The sequence below is a fragment of the Vigna angularis genome, chromosome 7 (assembly GCF_016808095.1).
Source record: "Vigna angularis cultivar LongXiaoDou No.4 chromosome 7, ASM1680809v1, whole genome shotgun sequence".
Lineage (NCBI taxonomy): Eukaryota > Viridiplantae > Streptophyta > Magnoliopsida > Fabales > Fabaceae > Vigna > Vigna angularis.
The window spans coordinates 3,609,990-3,629,869 of record NC_068976.1 but is presented as its reverse complement, the minus strand read 5'-3'; the positions used below and the strand labels follow the sequence as shown (position 1 = coordinate 3,629,869).

Here is a 19,880-nt window from a genome sequence, read left to right as displayed (position 1 = left end):
ACTTAGTAAATTTCAAATTTAAAAATATTTTAACACTATAGGCATTGATTGACCGCCTACCTGAAGCATAAACACAGTATGACATCGGTTATTCTGAATCGATGCAGTATGATATGACTTTTCATTAATTAGGAACGTTCTCGGGTAAAGGTGAGCAGGCTGCTGGTAGGAGATATTGCCTCGGTTCTGTGGATAACCGAGGTAGTATGTCTTTTCTTCTTAACCAAGTCAGGCATGGCAGAGGTATTTGAAGGGATGACAGGCCTATAGGCTTCGGTTCCCCATCCAACCGAGGCAGTATGCCTTTTATGCATCGATTCCTGGATAATCGAGGCATATAGTTTGCTGAAAATAACAAAAAGGTCACTGCATTTTGATACGCTTTGGTTTCTCTGGAACCGAAGCGTAATCTACGAGTTAAAAGAGCGATTTTTTACTAGTGAGAGTAGGGGTTATGTTGCATAATTGGATTAGGCTCTTTTATCATATCATGGTTGATATTGAGAATTAATTACATTGTTTTTATTTAAAATGAATTTTTTTAAAAAAGAACGTCCATGGGTGGATCCTAGCCCATAGGGCTTTTGTAGATATTTTAGCCCTATGGGCTTTTTCTATGGGAAGTTTTTAACTCTGTGGACCTTTCTGGTCTCAACCCACGAGAATCAAGACCAAACCATGTAAAGGAGGTCAAATTCACGAGTCTAGCAAGAACCATGTTTAGTGAGAGATTTTTTGGTCCCACCAACCAGAATGACCTGAAGCCAATAATAATAATAATAATAATAATAATAATAATAATATAATAATAATAATAATAATAATAATATAATAATAATAATAATAATAATAATAATAATATAATAATAATAATAGTAATAATAATAATAATAATATAATAATAATAATAATAATAATAATAATAATAATAATAATAATAATAATAATAATAATAATAACCCATCCACCGCTTCTTTATTAAAATATATTGTAAAATTTGAGAAATTAACATGTGAATTACAAATTATTGAAATATATATCTTAAAATAATTTTATATTAAAACAAAAATCATAAGAAGATTTTACAAAGATACTATAATTTATTTGCATAAAGTAAAATAAGACCCGATCAATACATTAGTGATTTTAAGTTTTATTCACCAAAAACTACTAAAAAAACTTAATTTAATTATTTTATTCTCAATGTAAATTTAAATTAGTTACTAATTATATTTCCTTTATTTCTCTCTCTAGTCAATGTTAAGAAAACTTTAAATGATAATATAAATGAAAATAAATATATAATTGAAAAAATTATGTTAATTTTGAAATTTAAAATGGATAATACGGCACTAACATGGTTCCGTTTTCTCTCTCTATTTCGAATTTGTTGAATAAGCCAGAAGTGATGGAGAAGACGAGAGAGGAGTTGAAGAGAGTGGTGGAGGAAGATCGGTTGTTGATGTTTTTGGTTGACAGTAATAAAAAAAAAATTCTGGAAAATTCCATGGTAAAAAATGAGAGAAAGAAAATATTAAAAACGAAAATATTTTTTTCTTTATGAGTCAAAGAAAAGAAAGATTTCGCATAATATCGCGCCCATAATTAAAGAGATAGAAGAAAATACAAACTCTTACCACATCGGCCTACAATTAACTCCATTGAAGGGATGTTTGAACAAATTTTACCGGATGAAATTGAAATTATTTTTAAAAGATAGAACCAATGAGACATTGAAACAGTAAAATTAGAACAAAGAAAACAATTAAACTTAAATATAAATAAATGTCATTAAGGTAAATATTCCAATTTCTTAAAATTAATTTATTTGGAAAGAAGTCTACCCCTTATTTGCACTCCAAGCAACTTTTAATAACTTGTTTTCCTCACAAAGCTTTATCTTTCGTGAGTGCTTCTACATCCGCAGTATAACACTGATGATACCTAACAAACCAAAAAACTTTCCCTCGACTCCATCACCACCATCTTCAATCTTCAAGATGGGTGGTAGCCACCGGCTTTGTTCTCAGATTTTGGGATTCATTCACGCACTTCAATTTTTGTGTTCAATCACAACCGTCTACGGCATGGTCCCACAGTCCCCGGTTGAATGCAGCAGTTCAGGGTGCATTCTCCGCAACTCCTACGGTGCGTGGGGTGACCGCCGGGACTGTTCTGCCCTCAACGTGACATACCCAACCACAGAAGAACAGCTTCGTTCGGCAGTGTCCTACGCTGTCCGAAACAACCTCAAAGTCAAGGTGGTCACGAAATTTTCGCACACCATTCCCAAGTTAGCATGTCCCCAAGGGAGTTCCAGAGCAAGTGCAGGTGCCACTCTGCTCATCAGCACAGAGAAATACGACTCTGGCATCGAAATCGATGCTGCGAATATGGCAGTGACTGCGGACGCGGGTGTGGGGCTTCGCCAACTGATTGACGCGGTTGAGACTGGAGGGTTCAGCTTGGTGGCTGCGCCTTATTGGGAGGGTGTGACGGTTGCCGGAGTTATTAGCACGGGGGCACACGGTAGTTCGTGGTGGGGTAAAGGTGGTTCTGTTCATGATCATGTTCTGGCTATTACTCTTGTAGTCCCTGCTTCCAGATCTGAAGGGTATGCAAAGGTTTTGAGGTTGGAGGCGCAGGACCCCATGCTTAATGCGGCCAAGCTGTCTCTGGGAGTGCTCGGTGCCATCTCCAAGGTCAGGGTATTTTCGTCCTTTTATTCTTCTTTTTAAAGCTTGATTATATATGATTTCTTTGTTTAATAGATTAAGATTTTCTTTTACTCTTTTATAATTTAAGAAATCATTTTGTTTAATAAAATTAGTTAGGACAATAAATTTACTTAATATTATTAAAATAATATTGATAAATGAGTATTTTTTAAAATAACATTAAATAAATATTACAACATGACTTAATACAATAACATATTTATAACTTCTTAAAACCTAAAATACACAAAGATAAACATATTATAATATTTAGTTTGAATTTTGAGATATATAATAATATTTTTAGAAGAAAATAAATACTTTATTTTATATTCTTAAAAACAATATACAAGTAGTATGTATTTATTTTTTAAAAGTTGTTGAAATGTTTTGAATTCATTGTACCCATTTATTCCATTTTGACATTTGATATTAAATCAGGTTATCCTGGTTATTCTGACAGAATTTTATTCTGTCAAATATTTGTTCCCCAAACAAATCTCTAATGATTTCTTTGTGTTTGTAAAGATTATTTTTTAATCTATAAAATTACTTCAAATCTCTAATGATTGCTTTGTGTTTGTAAAGATTCATTTTTCAATCTATAAAATTACTTCAAATCTCTAATGATTTCTTTGTGTTTGTAAAGATTCATTTTTCAATCTATAAAATTACTTTTTTTTAAATCTTTAGTTTAAAAATAGTATATATTTAAGAATTGCAATAAAAATATCAATTTTAAGATTTAATATTTTAAATTTCATCAATTTATTTAAATTTGTATAGAACTTTAATAACAAAATTATTTGTTTATCTTAGAGCTATCAAAATGGGTCATACTCTGCGGGTTAATCCGGTTCATCACGGTTTTGAGTCGGGTTGGGTTTGAAAAGATTATAGTTTTTTTTATGTGGGTCAAATTTCAATCCGGCTCATTTAAACCCGACTTATGCGGTTGAACTCATTGGTATTGGCCCACCAACCCACCTACCTAATTTTATTTTATTAAAATTTAATTTTAATTTTATAAAAAAATATTTATTATTTTGTTTTTGTTTGAAAAAATTATTTAAGTTCTTTATTTTCAAAATTAATTAAACTGAGAGTGAAATTTGGGAGTGAAATTTGTTTAGATTTGAATTATAAAAAGTTTGTAATTTTCTTTTATTTAAAAAAAATTAATTAAGTGAGTCGGTGAACTAACTCGTTTACCCCGTGGTAAGTCAAGCCGGATTCAAATTTTTCTAACTCACTAATAAATGATCCGGATTGGATTGGCTCACTAAGTGACCAATCTGTGGTGGGTCAGATCGGATGACCCGTTTTGAGAGTTCTAATTTTCCTGTTAGTTTATATCATAAAACATAATTTATTTTCAAATTTAAAAATTTATTCAAACTTATCTGGTCCTTACTTTCAAAACTGGTTCAAATTTATGGAGTCTTAGCTGTGAGAAAGTCTTTTCAGTTTGGATGCAGTGCATTGAATTACAGATGAAAAAATGTGTTGGGTCCGGATTAGTGTATGTTAAAAGAGATAGGTTGAAGAATTTAACTAAGAAGTTTATTATGATATGATTTGTCTAATCTGTCAATTGAATGGATTAAAATGTGGATCAGATTAATCCAATTTTTTTAAAATTAAAATAAAAATTAATTAAAAGTTTATTTTTATATTATATTTTTTATAGGTGTAAATATGTAATAATATTATAATTTAAATAATTAACATTTATTTAATTATTGAAATAATTTAACATGTAATAGTTATTATAATTTAGTTAATTACAAATATTAATTAATTAATTAAAATATTAGAAAATATCTTCTATTACTAAATATATTTTTACTATTCCTTTTTATATGTATATAAACAAACTTTAACAAATAAAAAATTTGAAAGCAAATTAAAAAAAAATGACGAGTGTTCTTATCAGTGATTGACTGACAAAATGAGTCAAACTACCCCTTTTACTATCTTAAGAATAAAGTCTTTGCATTTATTAAGAAATAAATGAAAATATAATAAACATTCCTACAACGAATAATAAATCCCATTAGTTGCTATACATTAAAAATAAGTTTCAGAGCATTATAACTTCCTTAGCCACTTGAAAATTTACTTTTAAAAATAGGTTTAATCTTTTTAGACATCTCTATTTGTGTAGGGTTGTCTCAAATAGGTCATCGTATTTATTTTTATCTCAATTAGGTCCCTATTTTTGTAAAATTGAGTCAATTGGAACCTTGTCGTTAATTTCAATAGACGACGTTAAATTTTGAGTCGTGACATGCTGACGAAGCAAATTTTAATGACATGGCACGTGGTTGTGTAATTTATTTTATTTCAAGTTTTAAATAATTAAACCTAATTTATACTATAACTGATAACAAAATAATTAACCCTAATCTTCGTCGCCACACCCCTTCAGAACCTTGTTCAGCATTCCGTTACGCACGCTGCATCCTCCACTAGCTTCAGCACCTTCTCCACCGCTGCTGCTCCCACCTCCGCCTCCGCTAACAGCCTCGCGTGAAACCACCATCTTCTACAGTGGTCCATGCAGAACTCCCTCCCTGAGCCTCTGCATGCACGCTGCGTCCGCCACCAGCTTCGTCAGCATGTCACGACTCAATAAATTTAACGCCGTCTATTGAAATTAACGATAAGGTTCCAATTGACTCAATTTTACAAAAATAGGGACCTAATTGAGATAAAAGTAAATACGAGAACCTATTTGAGACAATCCTACACAAATAGGGATGTCCGAAAGGATTAAACCTTAAAAATAATATAATCATTGAAATAGTAAATTTGTATATTTGTGAAAGAAATAAGAAACTTGAAAGTAATATGCTCTTTAAAATAATAAATTTTTATATTTATAAAAAAGAAAAGAAAAACTAAAATAGTAAAAATAAAGTGACATATGAAAACTTACTAAGTGTAAAAGTAACATGTTTCTAAGTTATAAGCATTTATTGTGTCAAATAATCAGTACCCTATATAACTTTTTATGCACATTTAAAATTTATATTAATTCAATTAGTGATTTATTGTTCCAATAATTCCACGGTTCAATACTATATTGGGTTTTAATAACATTGAGAAGTGAGGTTAAGCAGAATGGTTTTATTTGTGGTCTTTAAAGTATATAATGCTATTAATTTTATTTTTATTATGAAAGATAAAAACGAAACAAATATAAACAAAAATGTTATTAATAAATAAATTAAATTCAATGATTTATTTATTTATTTAATAGAATAAAAACAAGTAAAAATAGAACAAATATTTTAAAATTATGTAATTTGATTGAATAGTGTTTTGGCCTCTGAATATTTAGTTTTGTTGAGGAAAATATAATTAGTTATTTGATTTAGAAAAGAGGGAAGAGAAAAATTGTTAAAACCCTTTTTTTATCTCTCATTTATTTTTATTCATCTGATCTTACTATCTATTAATTGACTTAAATTATTCACTTTTCAAAGTACTTTCTTTCACATTTCTACTGTTGGCATATAATTAAAAATTCATTTTTATTTTTTATGTATTTCTATTTCTTAACGTTTCTTTTTTCTATTTTGTTTTTGTGGAAATAATCATGCTTGATTACATATTTAAGCACAATATATTTCCCGAACTTACTTTTGCATATGTTTAATTATAATAATAAAAGTGAGAATATTTAATTAAAATCATTAATGTAAAATTAACGGCTTATACGATTTATCTAAGTATAAATTATTTTGTGTGATTTTATTCATTTTAGTTACATGTTAGGTGATCTATGTAATTAAATATCCAATTTTGAATAATTGGGTATTTTAAAGGTAAATTATGTATGAGATTTTAATTTTTCAATTAATGATGATACGAGGTTGGAAACTGAATATACTATTTTAATTAAATATTTTTTCACAATAATTAGGAGTTCTTAAATAATGAACTAATATATAACTAGCGTGTAGAGTAAAATTTCGTAAATACAGCGACATTATTATAACATATTTTAAACAGCCATATAATTTAATTTACTTTTTAATACTAAATATGTATGGTTATAAAACCCACTATTGTAATATTTCAACTTTTTAAACCGTTTATACTTAGGATTGTAAGAGGTGAATTATCTCGTGAACTTTCTACCCTAATTTAATTTTAGATTTTTGATCGTGCTGAATTTTATTTTGAATCATGTTTAGTAATTTAAAAAATCCACAACTTGATGCAACCCAACTGAACAATAAATATATAATAAACTATTATTTATATGATAATTTTATAATAAAAATAATTTACTTTTACCAATAGTGGGTAAAGTTTAATAAATTAATATGAATGTTGAAGTACAGGTAAAATTATCAATCGAGCATAGGTTCAAAAGAAGCATAAGATACGATTTCTCAGAAAAAGATGATGCGATCGAAGATGTATACGTAGAGCATGCGAAAAAGTATGAATTTGCAGATATAACTTGGTATCCATCAAGGCACACAGTGGTGTACAGATATGATTCCAGGGTTCCCTTAAATGCCTCCGGTGATGGAGTTAATGACTTCATTGGATTTCAACCCAATTCCATCTTGATATCAGAATCTGTTAGAGCAGCAGGTATTTGTTCTATTTTCTCCACTACTTCCTACAAATTTCAAGCAAGCACAATTTTTATTTTATCTTTTTATTATTCATACAAATTATACACTTTACTTTCTTGCTGATAAAAGAAAATACCTTTATTCTCTTCAATGTGAAATGGGTGCAGCTTAGTTTGGAAACTAGTCAGAATTTGATTTTTCAAACTGAATTTTCTTTTCGTCTAAAAATAATGGAGGATTCAGCAAATATGGGGAAATAACAGATGGGAAAATAAATTATTTGAAAAGTAAATATTTTGAATGAATAAGGTGAACGTCATTACAAGATTAATAGAGAAGATTGGGAGAAAATATTCCTTGTATGTTTAGCATACACATAGGATAGTTTATTTATATTGTAAGATATGGGTCAATGTCCTTAATACAGAATAGACTAAGCCCAAATAACAGAAACACACATCTTAACATCTAACACTCCCTCTCAAGCTGGAGTATATAAATCATATGTTCCAAGCTTGTTACAAAGATAATCAATTCTAGGTCCTCGTAAGGACTTAGTGAATATGTCTGCCAACTGGTTGCTTGAGTTAACAAACTCAGTCTTGATATCTCCGGATATGATTTTTTCTCGAATGAAATGACAATCAACTTCAATGTGTTTGGTTCTCTCAGGGTTAGAGCTAATATGGAGAGCAGCTTGATTATCACATATAAGTATCATGTGAGTGACATCTCCAAATTTCAATTCACTAAGCAATTGTTTAAGCCACACAAGCTCGCAAGTAGCTGATGTCATAGCTCTATATTCTGCTTCTGCATTGGACCTTGCCACAACACTTTGCTTCTTACTTTTCCAAGATATCAGGTTGCTACCAATAGAGACACAATATCCAAAAGTAGACCTCCTATCAGAAGGGGAACCAGCTCAATCAACATCTGAATAGCAAACAATTTTTGTATCGTTGTTAGGGCCATATAGCAAACCTTTTCCAGGTGATCTTTTAATATACTTCAGTATGCGAACAACTGCATCCCAATGGTCTTCACATGGGGAGTTTAGAAATTGACTCACCACACTAACTGCGAAGGAAATGTCAGGACGCGTAACAGTAAGATAGTTTAATTTACCAACTAGTCTTCTGTACCGTTCAGGATCTGAGAAAGGCTCCCCCTGATTTGGTAGGAGTTTGATGTTAGGGTCCATAGGTGTCTCAACAGATTTACAGTTCATTAACCCTGTTTCCTCCAAGATGTCTAACACATACTTCCTTTGAGATATGACAATACCATCATTGGATTGTGCTACTTCAATACCCAAAAAGTACCGGAGTTTGCCAAGATCTTTGGTTTGAAAATGATGAGAAAGGTGTTGTTTCATCTGAGAGATGCCAAGATAGTCGCTTCCTGTGAGAACAATATCATCGACATACACTATTAAGTAGATACATCCAGCACTCGAGTGGCAATAGAACACTGAATGATCCACTTCACTGCGAGACATACCAAATTGTTGAACAACACAACTGAATTTACCAAACCAGGCCCGAGGAGACTGTTTTAGGCCATATAAGGATTTGCGAAGACGACATACCAACCCAGATGACTCCCCCTGAGCAACAAAGCTAGGCAGTTGCTCCATATAAATTTCTTCATGCAAATCACCATTGAGGAAAACATTTTTGACATCAAGTTGGTAAAGAGGCCATTGTCGAAGAGCGGCCATGGCAATGAATAGGCGAACAAAGGTCATTTTTGCCACTGGAGAAAAAGTATCACCATAATCCAAACCAAAAATCTGTGTGTAGCCTTTGGCAACCAGTCGAGCTTTCAAACGGTCAATTGTGCCATCAGGACCAACCTTGATAGCATACATCCACCTGCAACCAACAACAGACTTTCCAGATGGTAATTGGACAAGCTCCCAAGTTCCACTTTCCTGTAAAGCACTTAATTCATCCATCATAGCTTGACGCCAACCAGGATGAGTTAAGGCATTACCCACAGATTTGGGAATTGACACAGAAGAAATGGATGAGAGACAAGTATAAAAAGATGGAGATAATTTGTGGTAATTAAGAACAGTATAATGGGGGAAGGGTTACGGGTAGAGCGTATACCTTTACGGAGGGCAATAGGCAAGTCAGACTCAATTGCTGGAGCCGGAGGAGACACATGAGGCGGCACCGGAAGTGAGTCATGAGGGAGACAATTACGACGACTATAAACCTGAAGGGGTGGAGGTGAAGGATGATCCTGTGGTGAATGAGAGTCTAAAGAAGGAGAAGACAAAATGGGTGGAGCATCACTAGGAGGATCACAGATAAGAGGAATATCAACAGTAACAGGGAGAGGTACAGAACTAGAAGATAGATGTGAAAAGTAAAAAGAAGACTCATTAAAAGTGACATCAGTAGAGATAAAATGATGATTGAGGGAAGGGGAAAAACACTTATAGCCCTTTTGTGACCGTGGAAATCCTAAGAAGACACATTTGTGAGACCTAGGAGATAACTTATCAAGACTAGGATTAAAATCATGAACAAAACATGTAAACCCAAAAACTCGAAGAGGTAATGGATGCAGAGGGTCTTGAGGAAATAAGATAGAATGAAAGATTTTGTTATCTAGGACGGAAGATGACATGCAGTTGATAAGATAACATGCTGTGAGAGCTGCATCACCCCAAAAACGTGAGGGTACTTGACCATGAATCAGAAGTGTACAAGTTGTTTCAATAAGGTGTCTATTCTTGCGCTCAGCCACCCTATTTTGTTGAGGGGTATAAGCACATGAGGTTTGGTGAAGAATGCCATGAGAAGCCATAAACTGTTTAAACGGTTGAGAAAGGTATTCACGGCCATTATCACTACGTAAATTTCGAATAGAAACCCCAAACTGTGTTTTTATTTCATTGAAAAAAGATTGGAAAATAGAAAACAACTCAAAACGATTCTTCATTAAAAACAACCAAGTACATCTGGAATAGTCATCAATAAAGGTAACAAAATACTGAAAACCTAAAATGGACTTAACACGACTAGGTCCCCAAATGTTAGAATGAACCAATGAAAAGGGGGACGACGCCCGTTGTGAGACACTACGAGGAAAGGAACTACGAGTATGCTTCCCTAACTGACAAGACTCACACGACAAACTTGATAATGTGGACAACCTCGGGACAAGTTGTTGTAGTTTGGCAAGACTAGGATGACCGAACTGAGCATGAAGAAGGGATGATGACTCCATGACTACGCCAACATGTGGAGAAGGGCGGAGATGATAAAGGCCATGAGACTCACATCCTGTGCCAATCATGTGTTTCGAACTCCGGTCCTGCAACCAAACATAATCTTTAGTAAATGAAATAACACAATTAAGAGTACGAGTTAAACGACTAATGGACAATAAGTTGAAGGGAGACCTAGGGACATAAAGTACATGATCAATGGATATGGATGGAAAAATATTAACAGTACCAATACCATGAGATGAGACTCTAGACCCATCAGCCATTGTTACCGAGGGTAAATTATCCGGACATGACAAGGAAGAAAACAAAGACTTGTTACCAGTGATATGATCGGTGGCGCCTGAGTCAAGGACCCAAGGTCCGAGGGAGTGAGTTAGACCAACAAAAGGTGTACCTGTACGTGCAATAGATGCAGATGTAGTGGAACCAGAGTGCTGATGATCCTCATACCATCTGAGAAATTCGTTAAAGATTGCAGGTTTGTCTACAGTATTAGATGAAGTAGGATGGTCTGCAGACGGTGATCGGGGAGGTGGATCAGAATTTGCCATTGCTACAGGTCGAGAAGGACGTCCATGGAGAGCATAACATCTATCAATCTTGTGGCGTAACTTGCCACAATGGTCACATTTTGGACGTCCTTTACTTGGCTTGCGAGACCGACTTCGATCATCACGTTGAGCAACCATAACAGAGGAATCATCAGTATGAGGGGATGTCTCAGTGACGGGTTTGCTCGGTATACGCAAAAGAGCAGAACAAGTAGAAGTAAAGTTGGGTATGACAGGAGAACCCAAAATCTGATCACGGACATGAGAAACATCATCAGAGAGTCCGTATAATGCCAACAACATGAAGAACTTTGATCGTTGTTCCAATTCTTCAGCAGGAGTGGAAGCAGGAGGTAATATATCATTCAAGTCATGAAGAAGGGCATGCATTTTACCCAAATATTCTGCCATGGGACCAGGATTGCGCGGACTAATAACAGTTAATAGGTCCTCACAAACACCATAAAGATGCTGAGTGTCATTTGTGTATAACAACTTCGCTTGTGCCCATACTTCTGAACATGTTTCATAGGATCGAAACATTTGTTTCAGTGAGGAGTGAATGGTGGACTTTATAACAATGCATAACTGAGCATCAATTTTCATCCAGCGGGAAGTGTCATCTATGGGAGCAGTAGTCACATTTTGAGTAAGATGATCTAAGTACCCCTGACTCTTCAACCAAAGTTTGATGTCGGACGCCCATGTTGCATAATTTGTGCCATCTAACTTGTCAATGGACAAGTGTACATTCACATAATTGGTATTTATTGAGGGATCAGAAGATGAGCCACCAATAGAGGTGTTTGTAGACGAGGAAGACGCCATGGAGAGGGAGAAACCCTAAAAATTCAAAGTGCTTCGATTGACGCAACGACCACATATCCAAAAAGAGGGCGAGGAGGCGATCACGACGGTGCTGATCGGCGGCGGAAAGCCCCGGCGACGCGCCGGCACGCGCGCCGGCAGCGGTGACTCTTGCGGCGGTGCGTGGAGGCGCGTGGGTGGTCTGTTCGCCGCGATCTTCGTACCACGGTGGTCGCCCGGTCGAGACGATTCCGATGGTGTGGTCGCCGGTCGATTCTGGAACTCCGGCGACGACAGCGGTGGAGGCGACGACAGCGGCGGCGATTGCAACGACAGCGGCAATGATGGGTGCCGGAAACCGTGGAGTTGACTGGAACTATTCTTGTGCTCTAGATACGATATGAGAAATAGAGAAGATTGGGAGAAAATATCCCTTGTGTGTTTAGCATACACATAGGGTAGTTTATTTATATTGTAAGATATGGGCCAATGCCCTTAATACAGAATACACTAAGCCCAAATAACAGAAACACACATCTTAACATCTAACAATTGTAATATATATTTTTTGAAGAATTGTAAATATAAAACTTTTAAGAACTAAGTTATGATGACTTGTGTTCAATTAAAAGTAATAATAATAATAATATACGTAATAATTTAAATATAGTTAAATAAAATGGAAATTGATGTAATTGTGTGAGAATTTAGATAAGGAAAGTTTAGTCTCTTTAATAATTTTTGTTTGACACTATGGAATTCTTATCTTGTATCATATGTTATGGTAGAGATTAATAGTAAATTTCAAATGAAATAATTTCATTACAAGAAAACTCTTAAATAATGACTCATTTTAGTGACTAAATATATGTTTAGAGTCCAATTTCATAATTAGAGACTAATTTAAAGACCAATTTCATAATTATTAACCAATTTAGAGACCAATTTCTTTGGTAGTCAAAACCATGATATCTAATATTAATAACCAATTCAGAGACTAATTCTTTTGGTAGACAAAACCTTGATACCTAAAGTTGTTAAAATGATAAAATATAATGTACCCAACCATATTTATAGGTACGAAAACAAAGTAATAATTTTACACACAATAAATTTTTACACTAACTTGTACTATCCTTTATCACTTTCACTTTTTCTTTTCAGATACAAAACATTATTTTTTTTATAATTATTTTGCCCTTATCAATCAAATCAATGTTTTTTTTTTCAAATAATCTTTTTCTTATTTTACCAAAAAAAACCAAATGCAGAAAAACTACTAGAGAGTACGAGAAACACGAATGGGAAATGCTTAACAGCAGCTACAACTTTGGGCTTCAAGAGATTTGTAGGAAATGGGTTGAAGAACAATGGCCAAATCTTCAGCGGCTACCCTGTAGTGGGTTACCAAGGCACAATGCAAACTTCAGGTTCATGCTTATATTCAACAAGATTTGACACATCATGTGCTTGGGATCCACGAATCAAAGGGCTATTTTTCTACGAGAGCACTGCAATCTTCCCTGCATCAGCATTTGGAGACTTCGTCCGTGACGTGAGAAAACTGAGAGACCTAAAACCAGAAAATTTCTGTGGGGTGGACAACTATAACGGGTTGCTAATTCGCTTCATCAAAGCCTCAAGTGCATATCTAGGGCAACCTGAGGACTCAGTTGTGGTTGATTTCAACTATTATCGTGCAAACGACCCTTCAAATCCTAGACTAAACCAAGATCTGTTGGAGGAAGTGGAGCAATTGGCCTTCTTCAAGTATGGGGCTAAGCCACATTGGGCTAAGAATAGGAATGTAGCATTCCTAGGGGTGCAGCATAAGTATCCAAAGTTTGACATGTTCATTGCAGCAAAACAAAAAATGGATCCTCAAAATGTGTTCTCCAGTGAATGGTCTGATGCTATACTTTATGGGAAGGAATCAGAAAAAGTTGATGGGTGTGCGTTGGAGGGACTCTGCATATGTAGCGAAGACAGACATTGCAGCCCACAAAAAGGGTTTTACTGCAGCCATGGCCTTGTCTACAACGAAGCTAGAGTTTGTAGATATTCACAATCATCAATGTCACCGTCATCAACCATAGCATGATGTGTCTTTTTATGTCATATAATTGTTTTAAACTGTGTCCACTTGAATAAAAGTGTGACATTTATAACATATATATGACTACAAATGCAGTAAATAAACTACAATATCCTGCTAAATAGTTTGATTTAACATTCAGAGTTCTATATCTTCATTTCAAATATGAAAAACGAAAATTATGTAACTAAAATTTGAAACTATTTAAAGTAATTTCAATTTGAATATGAATATGAATCTTAACTCCAAACCAAACATTTTTGGTGCTCAGTTGATGATTCTGCCTTTACTTTTCTTCTTGGCCCATCAATCGATTAGAGAATGAAAGTCAGTTTTAGAGTTTGCTTTGTCAGTGCTGATAAAATAAAATGTTTTCTTTCAATATATGGAAAAATTTGCTTGTTAATTATTTCAACATTTTTGTTTAAGTCGAAGCATATGTTTGGTGAGATTTAATTCGAGTGACTGAGAGAGAAAATTAAAAAAAAAAAGTAAATTCGTAATATAAAATAGTGTTGCTTCATAATCAATCGATACTCGTACAATGCTATTCTTACAAGCAACAACAAAATGTTATCAAATGCTTTACGCATGCATAGGAATGGAATTTTCACGAATTCACATCACTTGCAATGTTCAAACACTTCAAAATAAAATTTTGAAATTAAATAAATATAATAATTTATTTTATTTCTTTAGGGAAATTATAGTAAGAGATCTAGAATTTTCATAATGCTGTGGATTAGTTTGTAATATTTGTTTCTATTCTTTATCACGCTCATCGCGTCACTTTCCTAAGCACTAGCATGTGCTTTAAGTGGTAAAGTAGATCACATCCAACTAAACAATTCTATCTAACTAAACAGTTCAACAGAAAGGAAAATATTTTTTTGACATCTTTTTTTGCAATCATCTATTATAACTTATCATTGATCCGTTTCAAATATACGAATCAATAAAATATTAATACATAATGTATTGTTAAAAAATTGTTAAAAAAAGTTAACTCATACACATAGATGGGATTTCCATTATCGTTTAAAGCTCCTTTGTTGCCCCTCGAGTGAATCCTCTCCTTCATCCTTCCACACATGTTCATCTTCTTCGGCGATTGTGAGTGCAACGAAAAGACCAAATTATTGCAAAATCTACTACTATTAGCATAACCACCCGCTCGGGTTCTCTACCTCAGAACTTGTTGCTCTTGGGAAAGTATGTGGAAGAAACTTGCAAGTGAAAAACTTTTAGGAATGAGAAAAACAAATAATACTCACACAACTAATGTCTTGAAGTGTTAGATTTGATTGTCTTAAAATGTTAGGTTGGAAGTGGTGTCTTTATTTTCTTGTATAAAATGTAAATCTCTATTATGTTTTTCCATAGTGAAAACCCAACATTTTTCATTAATCATGGTTTAATAATTAAAAGTGAATGTTTAGATTAGGATTAGTAAATTTTGTCACAATAATGCCCGAAGACAAATTAAAAATGTTAATCATGAGTCCTGTGAAAAATAGAAAAATTGATTGTGTTTGAGTTCTATATTACAGAGAAAAAATAAATAAGGAGAACAGCTAGATTGCTATTTGAAATACGTAAAACTTTTCTGGTAACTTGGTTCATACATCAAAGCTCATCATGTTCATCGTCACTTTCTTGGTGGCCATCTGCATGAACTGTACTGTAAAAAACAGATTCATGATCAAGCATCTCTTTTAGTGTCAACTTTCTATCTCCATTATCATCAGCCTGCATCAAATAGAATAAAAAATCTCACATATCAGCTACCTTCTCCTTCTGTCAATGCATATATTTGTCAGCGTGTTGAGATATAAATGGAATTTGTGAATAGTTCTGAAACTAAATATAAATAAAAAAAATTGTCAATTAGAGTGAATTTAAATATAAATAAATTTAATTAATATCACTTGCAAAACACCATTTATTCAATGATAATTTTATTTTCACCCACCAAGTTTTAATGAACGATATTTCTTAAGAAATTGTTTTGAATTTTTGTATTTGACTCTTTTGTATTTCACTTAAATATGTCTTTATGGATAGGGAACTAACCTCATTCATAAAAAAGCATGTGAAATACTTAGCATAAGCTAGCTCGCCAGGGTAGATATAAGAAAGTATTGGTATCAATTCTTCTGGTGACAAAAACCTGCCAAATATATAGCAAAAGTAAATTTTGATAATAAGCAGGAGCAATAATTCATAATAACACAAAATCTTATTGTTAGCATATATAATACGAATACACAGTTCAAATATTGAATAATTATTTCAAAAACTTTAGGCAGGAAAGAAAACTCACTTGTCTTTGTTTACATCAAGCTGGAAAAATTCCTCTTTTGGAGAAGGTATCGATCCTCCATGAGTTTCGAAGGTCATATAAGTTTCGTATGTACCATATACATGATCTACAAATTCATTAAAGTTCATTTTCCCATCTTTTTCATCGTCCTTGCGCCTATATCATAAACAAAACAAAATATAAGCTAAGTCAATGTGTATATACAGGAATTTCGAGAACATCATTCAGAAAATTGAACTTCATTCATTAACCCTAAAAAAGATATTTAACCATCACAAGTTACTTTCAATTTCAATTAAAAAAAAAGAAGGCTTACTTTAGCCTATCTCTCAACATCCACTTTAGCGTTTCTTTATTGTCGCTATCTTCTGGATGCAAAAAACTGCAAAAGGAGACAAATTTCTTCAGCTAAATTTCATCGCAGAAATGTAGACAATTTCAACATTATATGTGTAACCTACAAATAAATGTTTAAAACAACATAGAAAAGAGAAAGGAGAAAGTCAAAGAAAAAAAGTGATCAATTATTTATACTCTCTAAGTTCGGTGAAGTTCAGAAGCCCATTGTGATCAACGTCTGCAACTTCAAATCTTTCTTTCCACCATCCTGCTTCGCCATGCAGCATTTTGTTTTCCTCTGTTTTAGCATAAAGAATTCAACGTCAAATTTATCAATCATCGCTGGTTTTTAAGTGAAAAAAAAAATAGAGAACCTACATAATTTTAACAAGAAGACAAAAAGGAAAAATGACGAAAGCAACATCATTCAATTAATAAAAGGGTTAAAGCAAGGATTGAATTAAAAAAATATAAAATTAATTAATGTATTACGTATCTCCCCGAGTAAGTGACATGAAACATGAAGGATGAAGGTGGTTGAATAAGAGAAGAAATTTAAAACCCAACGATAAAAAAAAACATATTATATTACCTATACGCTTTTCAGAAAACTGAGGTAAATACTCCTTAAAAGAAATGGCCAAATCCCCATTCTTGTCTTTGGAATCAAGCTCTGCTTGCGTGAGATAATCTAATCTCTCTGATGCTCGCTGAGTAACCCATGCCTCTAACTCTTCAAAACCAACCACCCCATCTTTGGGTTCTCTATCTAACAAAGGGAACAAGATGATCAACCTTAACGTGGTGTTCAATTTACCGCCAGATGTAAGATATTGGTATGTCCCTGAAACATCATTCGGCGACGTGGTATTGTCCAAAGTGGTCGACGTACGAGGAACAGGTTCCGAATGTGTGGTTTTCTTTTCAACCTCTCTCTCAATATCTGCCACAAGAGGGTCAAAGTTGGGTGCTCGTTCAAGTAGCTTGTACCCAAACCTGCGATTAAGACTACCCTTTGGTTCATCTTGGCTCAACGGGAACAAGCATTTGTAGAGCAACACGGCGGTGGCTATTAGGATATAAACCACCGCCTTTGACATTTTCGGCTGCTGGCTGAGTTTTGAGTCTCTCAGAGAAGAAGCTATGGAAAAGGAACAAAAAAGATAATATGGAGAGAAGAATGAGAGGGAAATACGGTTATTGATGGTTGGAGAGAGTTTGATTAGGGGACATAGAACCTTGTTCGAATGAGAACACCTAAACTAAAGTTGACCTATTTTGCAATTTATATTTATATAACAAATTTGTTAGCATGCATGAACGGCTCTAAATCCTTTTGCTTGCATTAGTAATTACCAATGTCATATCTACTCATTTTATTTTTCAGTAAATGTCATCTACGTGTTCACATATATTTTTTTTCTTTTTCTAATATTTTTGTAAATGAATATGTGTGGTTTCAGAAGACAATTATCGTGTGCGCCTTCAGAATTCGAAAGTCGTACCGTAATTTTTTTGTTTTTTCCTCGACCAAACATAATTGAATAATAATTCAAAATAATATGTGTCAACGCATGTCTGTGGTAACCTTAAAGATTCTGTGGAGTTGTCTTAGTTCTCCAATTAGATCATTTTGTTTTAGTAAGTTTTTGCCACTATAAATATGTCATCTATTTTACTCTATAAAATGTTATGAACAATTTTCCTCCCCGTTCATTTGTTTTATAACAAGTTGTCTCGAATGTTAAATTCACTCTTGTAAGAGTCACATTATAGTAGCATGAAAGTCACCTCACGGTCAAATTGTTAAAACAATATTTCATTTCCATAAATGTTTCGGTCACTACTAAAAAATCTCTTATTTCTCTTGCAAAGTTTTTCTTTTAAAAACAATTTCTTAGAAAATGCTTGTAAATTTTTTTATGAATAATAATTTTGTAAGAAATTGCTACCAATTTTTTTGTAAAATATTTTGCTCAAAACATTTTTCACCGAAAACTTACTTGCTAATTAAAATTCATAGAAAAAATAACAAAAAAAAAAAACGTTTTATTTTTAAAAATTTTATAACAAATTTGCAAGGAAAAATTCATGAAATATGAAAAAATCCAGTAATAAGTCTTTTAAACTCAGTCCCTCAAATCAAATTGTAACTTTTATATTCAATCCTTGCAAATTTGCAACATTATTGTATTTAGTCCCTGTTTAGAATTTATGAATATGCATGGAAAAAGAAAAAGCCACAAAGTAAAACATCTCATACACTAAACAGTTTATAAACAGACATAAGTTCAACAATATCTAAAGAATATCATGTATAAGTTCAAAAATATCGAAAGAATATTATGTAAAAGTCAAAATATATTTAAAGAATATTATTTAAAAGTTAAAATTAATTATAGAATACTATTTCTATACCTTGAGAAATAAAAATATATGAAAATATATACAAACGTAAATTACATCATATTATGTCCATGATAGAAATATCGAAGAAATTGGCGGCATTTTAAAAATAAAAGTTTAAGAAATATTTTGATCTTTAAAATTTAGAGTTAAATTATTTTTTTAACCTCCAAAAAATTAAAATTAATATTTGGAAGGTAAAACTTACCTTAGTTTTGGTGGGTCTCAATGTGGTTGACGCACCTTTATACTCTTTTTTTCTTACTTTTAATAATATTTGAGATATGGTGCAAATTATAATTATTGGTATTGATTAGTGCTAACCTAATTCATATTGTAGTCACCATTGTGATGTTTTTTTTTTCATACCTCTTTTGATTTAAAAACTAATCTTTTTAGTCTCAGTAATTTGAAAAAATATAAATAAAGATTTTGCTTATGAATATTAATTAAAAGTTTTTTATATGACTTTGCATTCTTATCGCTAAACCGCCAAATATACGATCACATGTTTACTTTCCTTTAAAGTCTTCATTTAGACAACATTCATGTATACGGCATTTTAGCTCGGAATAAGTTCTATGAGAATTTATCACTTAATTAAACATGGTAAGAATATAGTCATGCTACAATTTTTTTTCCCTAAAGTGAAAATAATATAAAGTAGTTGTGTATTTGGCTTACTTAATTATTTAGTTGGGCTTAGTTAATGAAATGATAAACCGAAAACAATCAATGAAATGCAATTAGTATAGTTTGGTTACCATAAATTTAGAAGCACCTTGTTGTTTTTG

At 32.8% G+C, this 19,880-nt stretch overlaps 2 protein-coding genes across 2 annotated transcripts; one reads left to right on the top strand and one right to left on the bottom strand.

The window, feature by feature from the left end:
• Nucleotides 1-1,893: 1,893 nt before the first annotated feature.
• Nucleotides 1,894-14,159, top strand: LOC108336890 (L-gulonolactone oxidase 3). The gene is made up of 3 exons (XM_052880984.1): nucleotides 1,894-2,702; nucleotides 7,073-7,331; nucleotides 13,195-14,159. The coding sequence occupies exons 1-3, from the start codon at nucleotides 1,938-1,940 to the stop codon at nucleotides 14,022-14,024; spliced, it is 1,854 nt and encodes a 617-aa protein (XP_052736944.1). The 5' UTR covers nucleotides 1,894-1,937; the 3' UTR covers nucleotides 14,025-14,159.
• A 1,485-nt stretch (nucleotides 14,160-15,644) lies between these two features.
• On the bottom strand, nucleotides 15,645-17,885 carry LOC108337937 (uncharacterized). The gene is made up of 6 exons (XM_017574522.2): nucleotides 17,273-17,885; nucleotides 16,876-16,978; nucleotides 16,658-16,723; nucleotides 16,342-16,497; nucleotides 16,092-16,188; nucleotides 15,645-15,767 (listed from the first exon to the last, which is right to left on the bottom strand). The coding sequence occupies exons 1-6, from the start codon at nucleotides 17,778-17,780 to the stop codon at nucleotides 15,645-15,647; spliced, it is 1,053 nt and encodes a 350-aa protein (XP_017430011.1). The 5' UTR covers nucleotides 17,781-17,885.
• Between the last annotated feature and the right edge of the window lie 1,995 nt (nucleotides 17,886-19,880).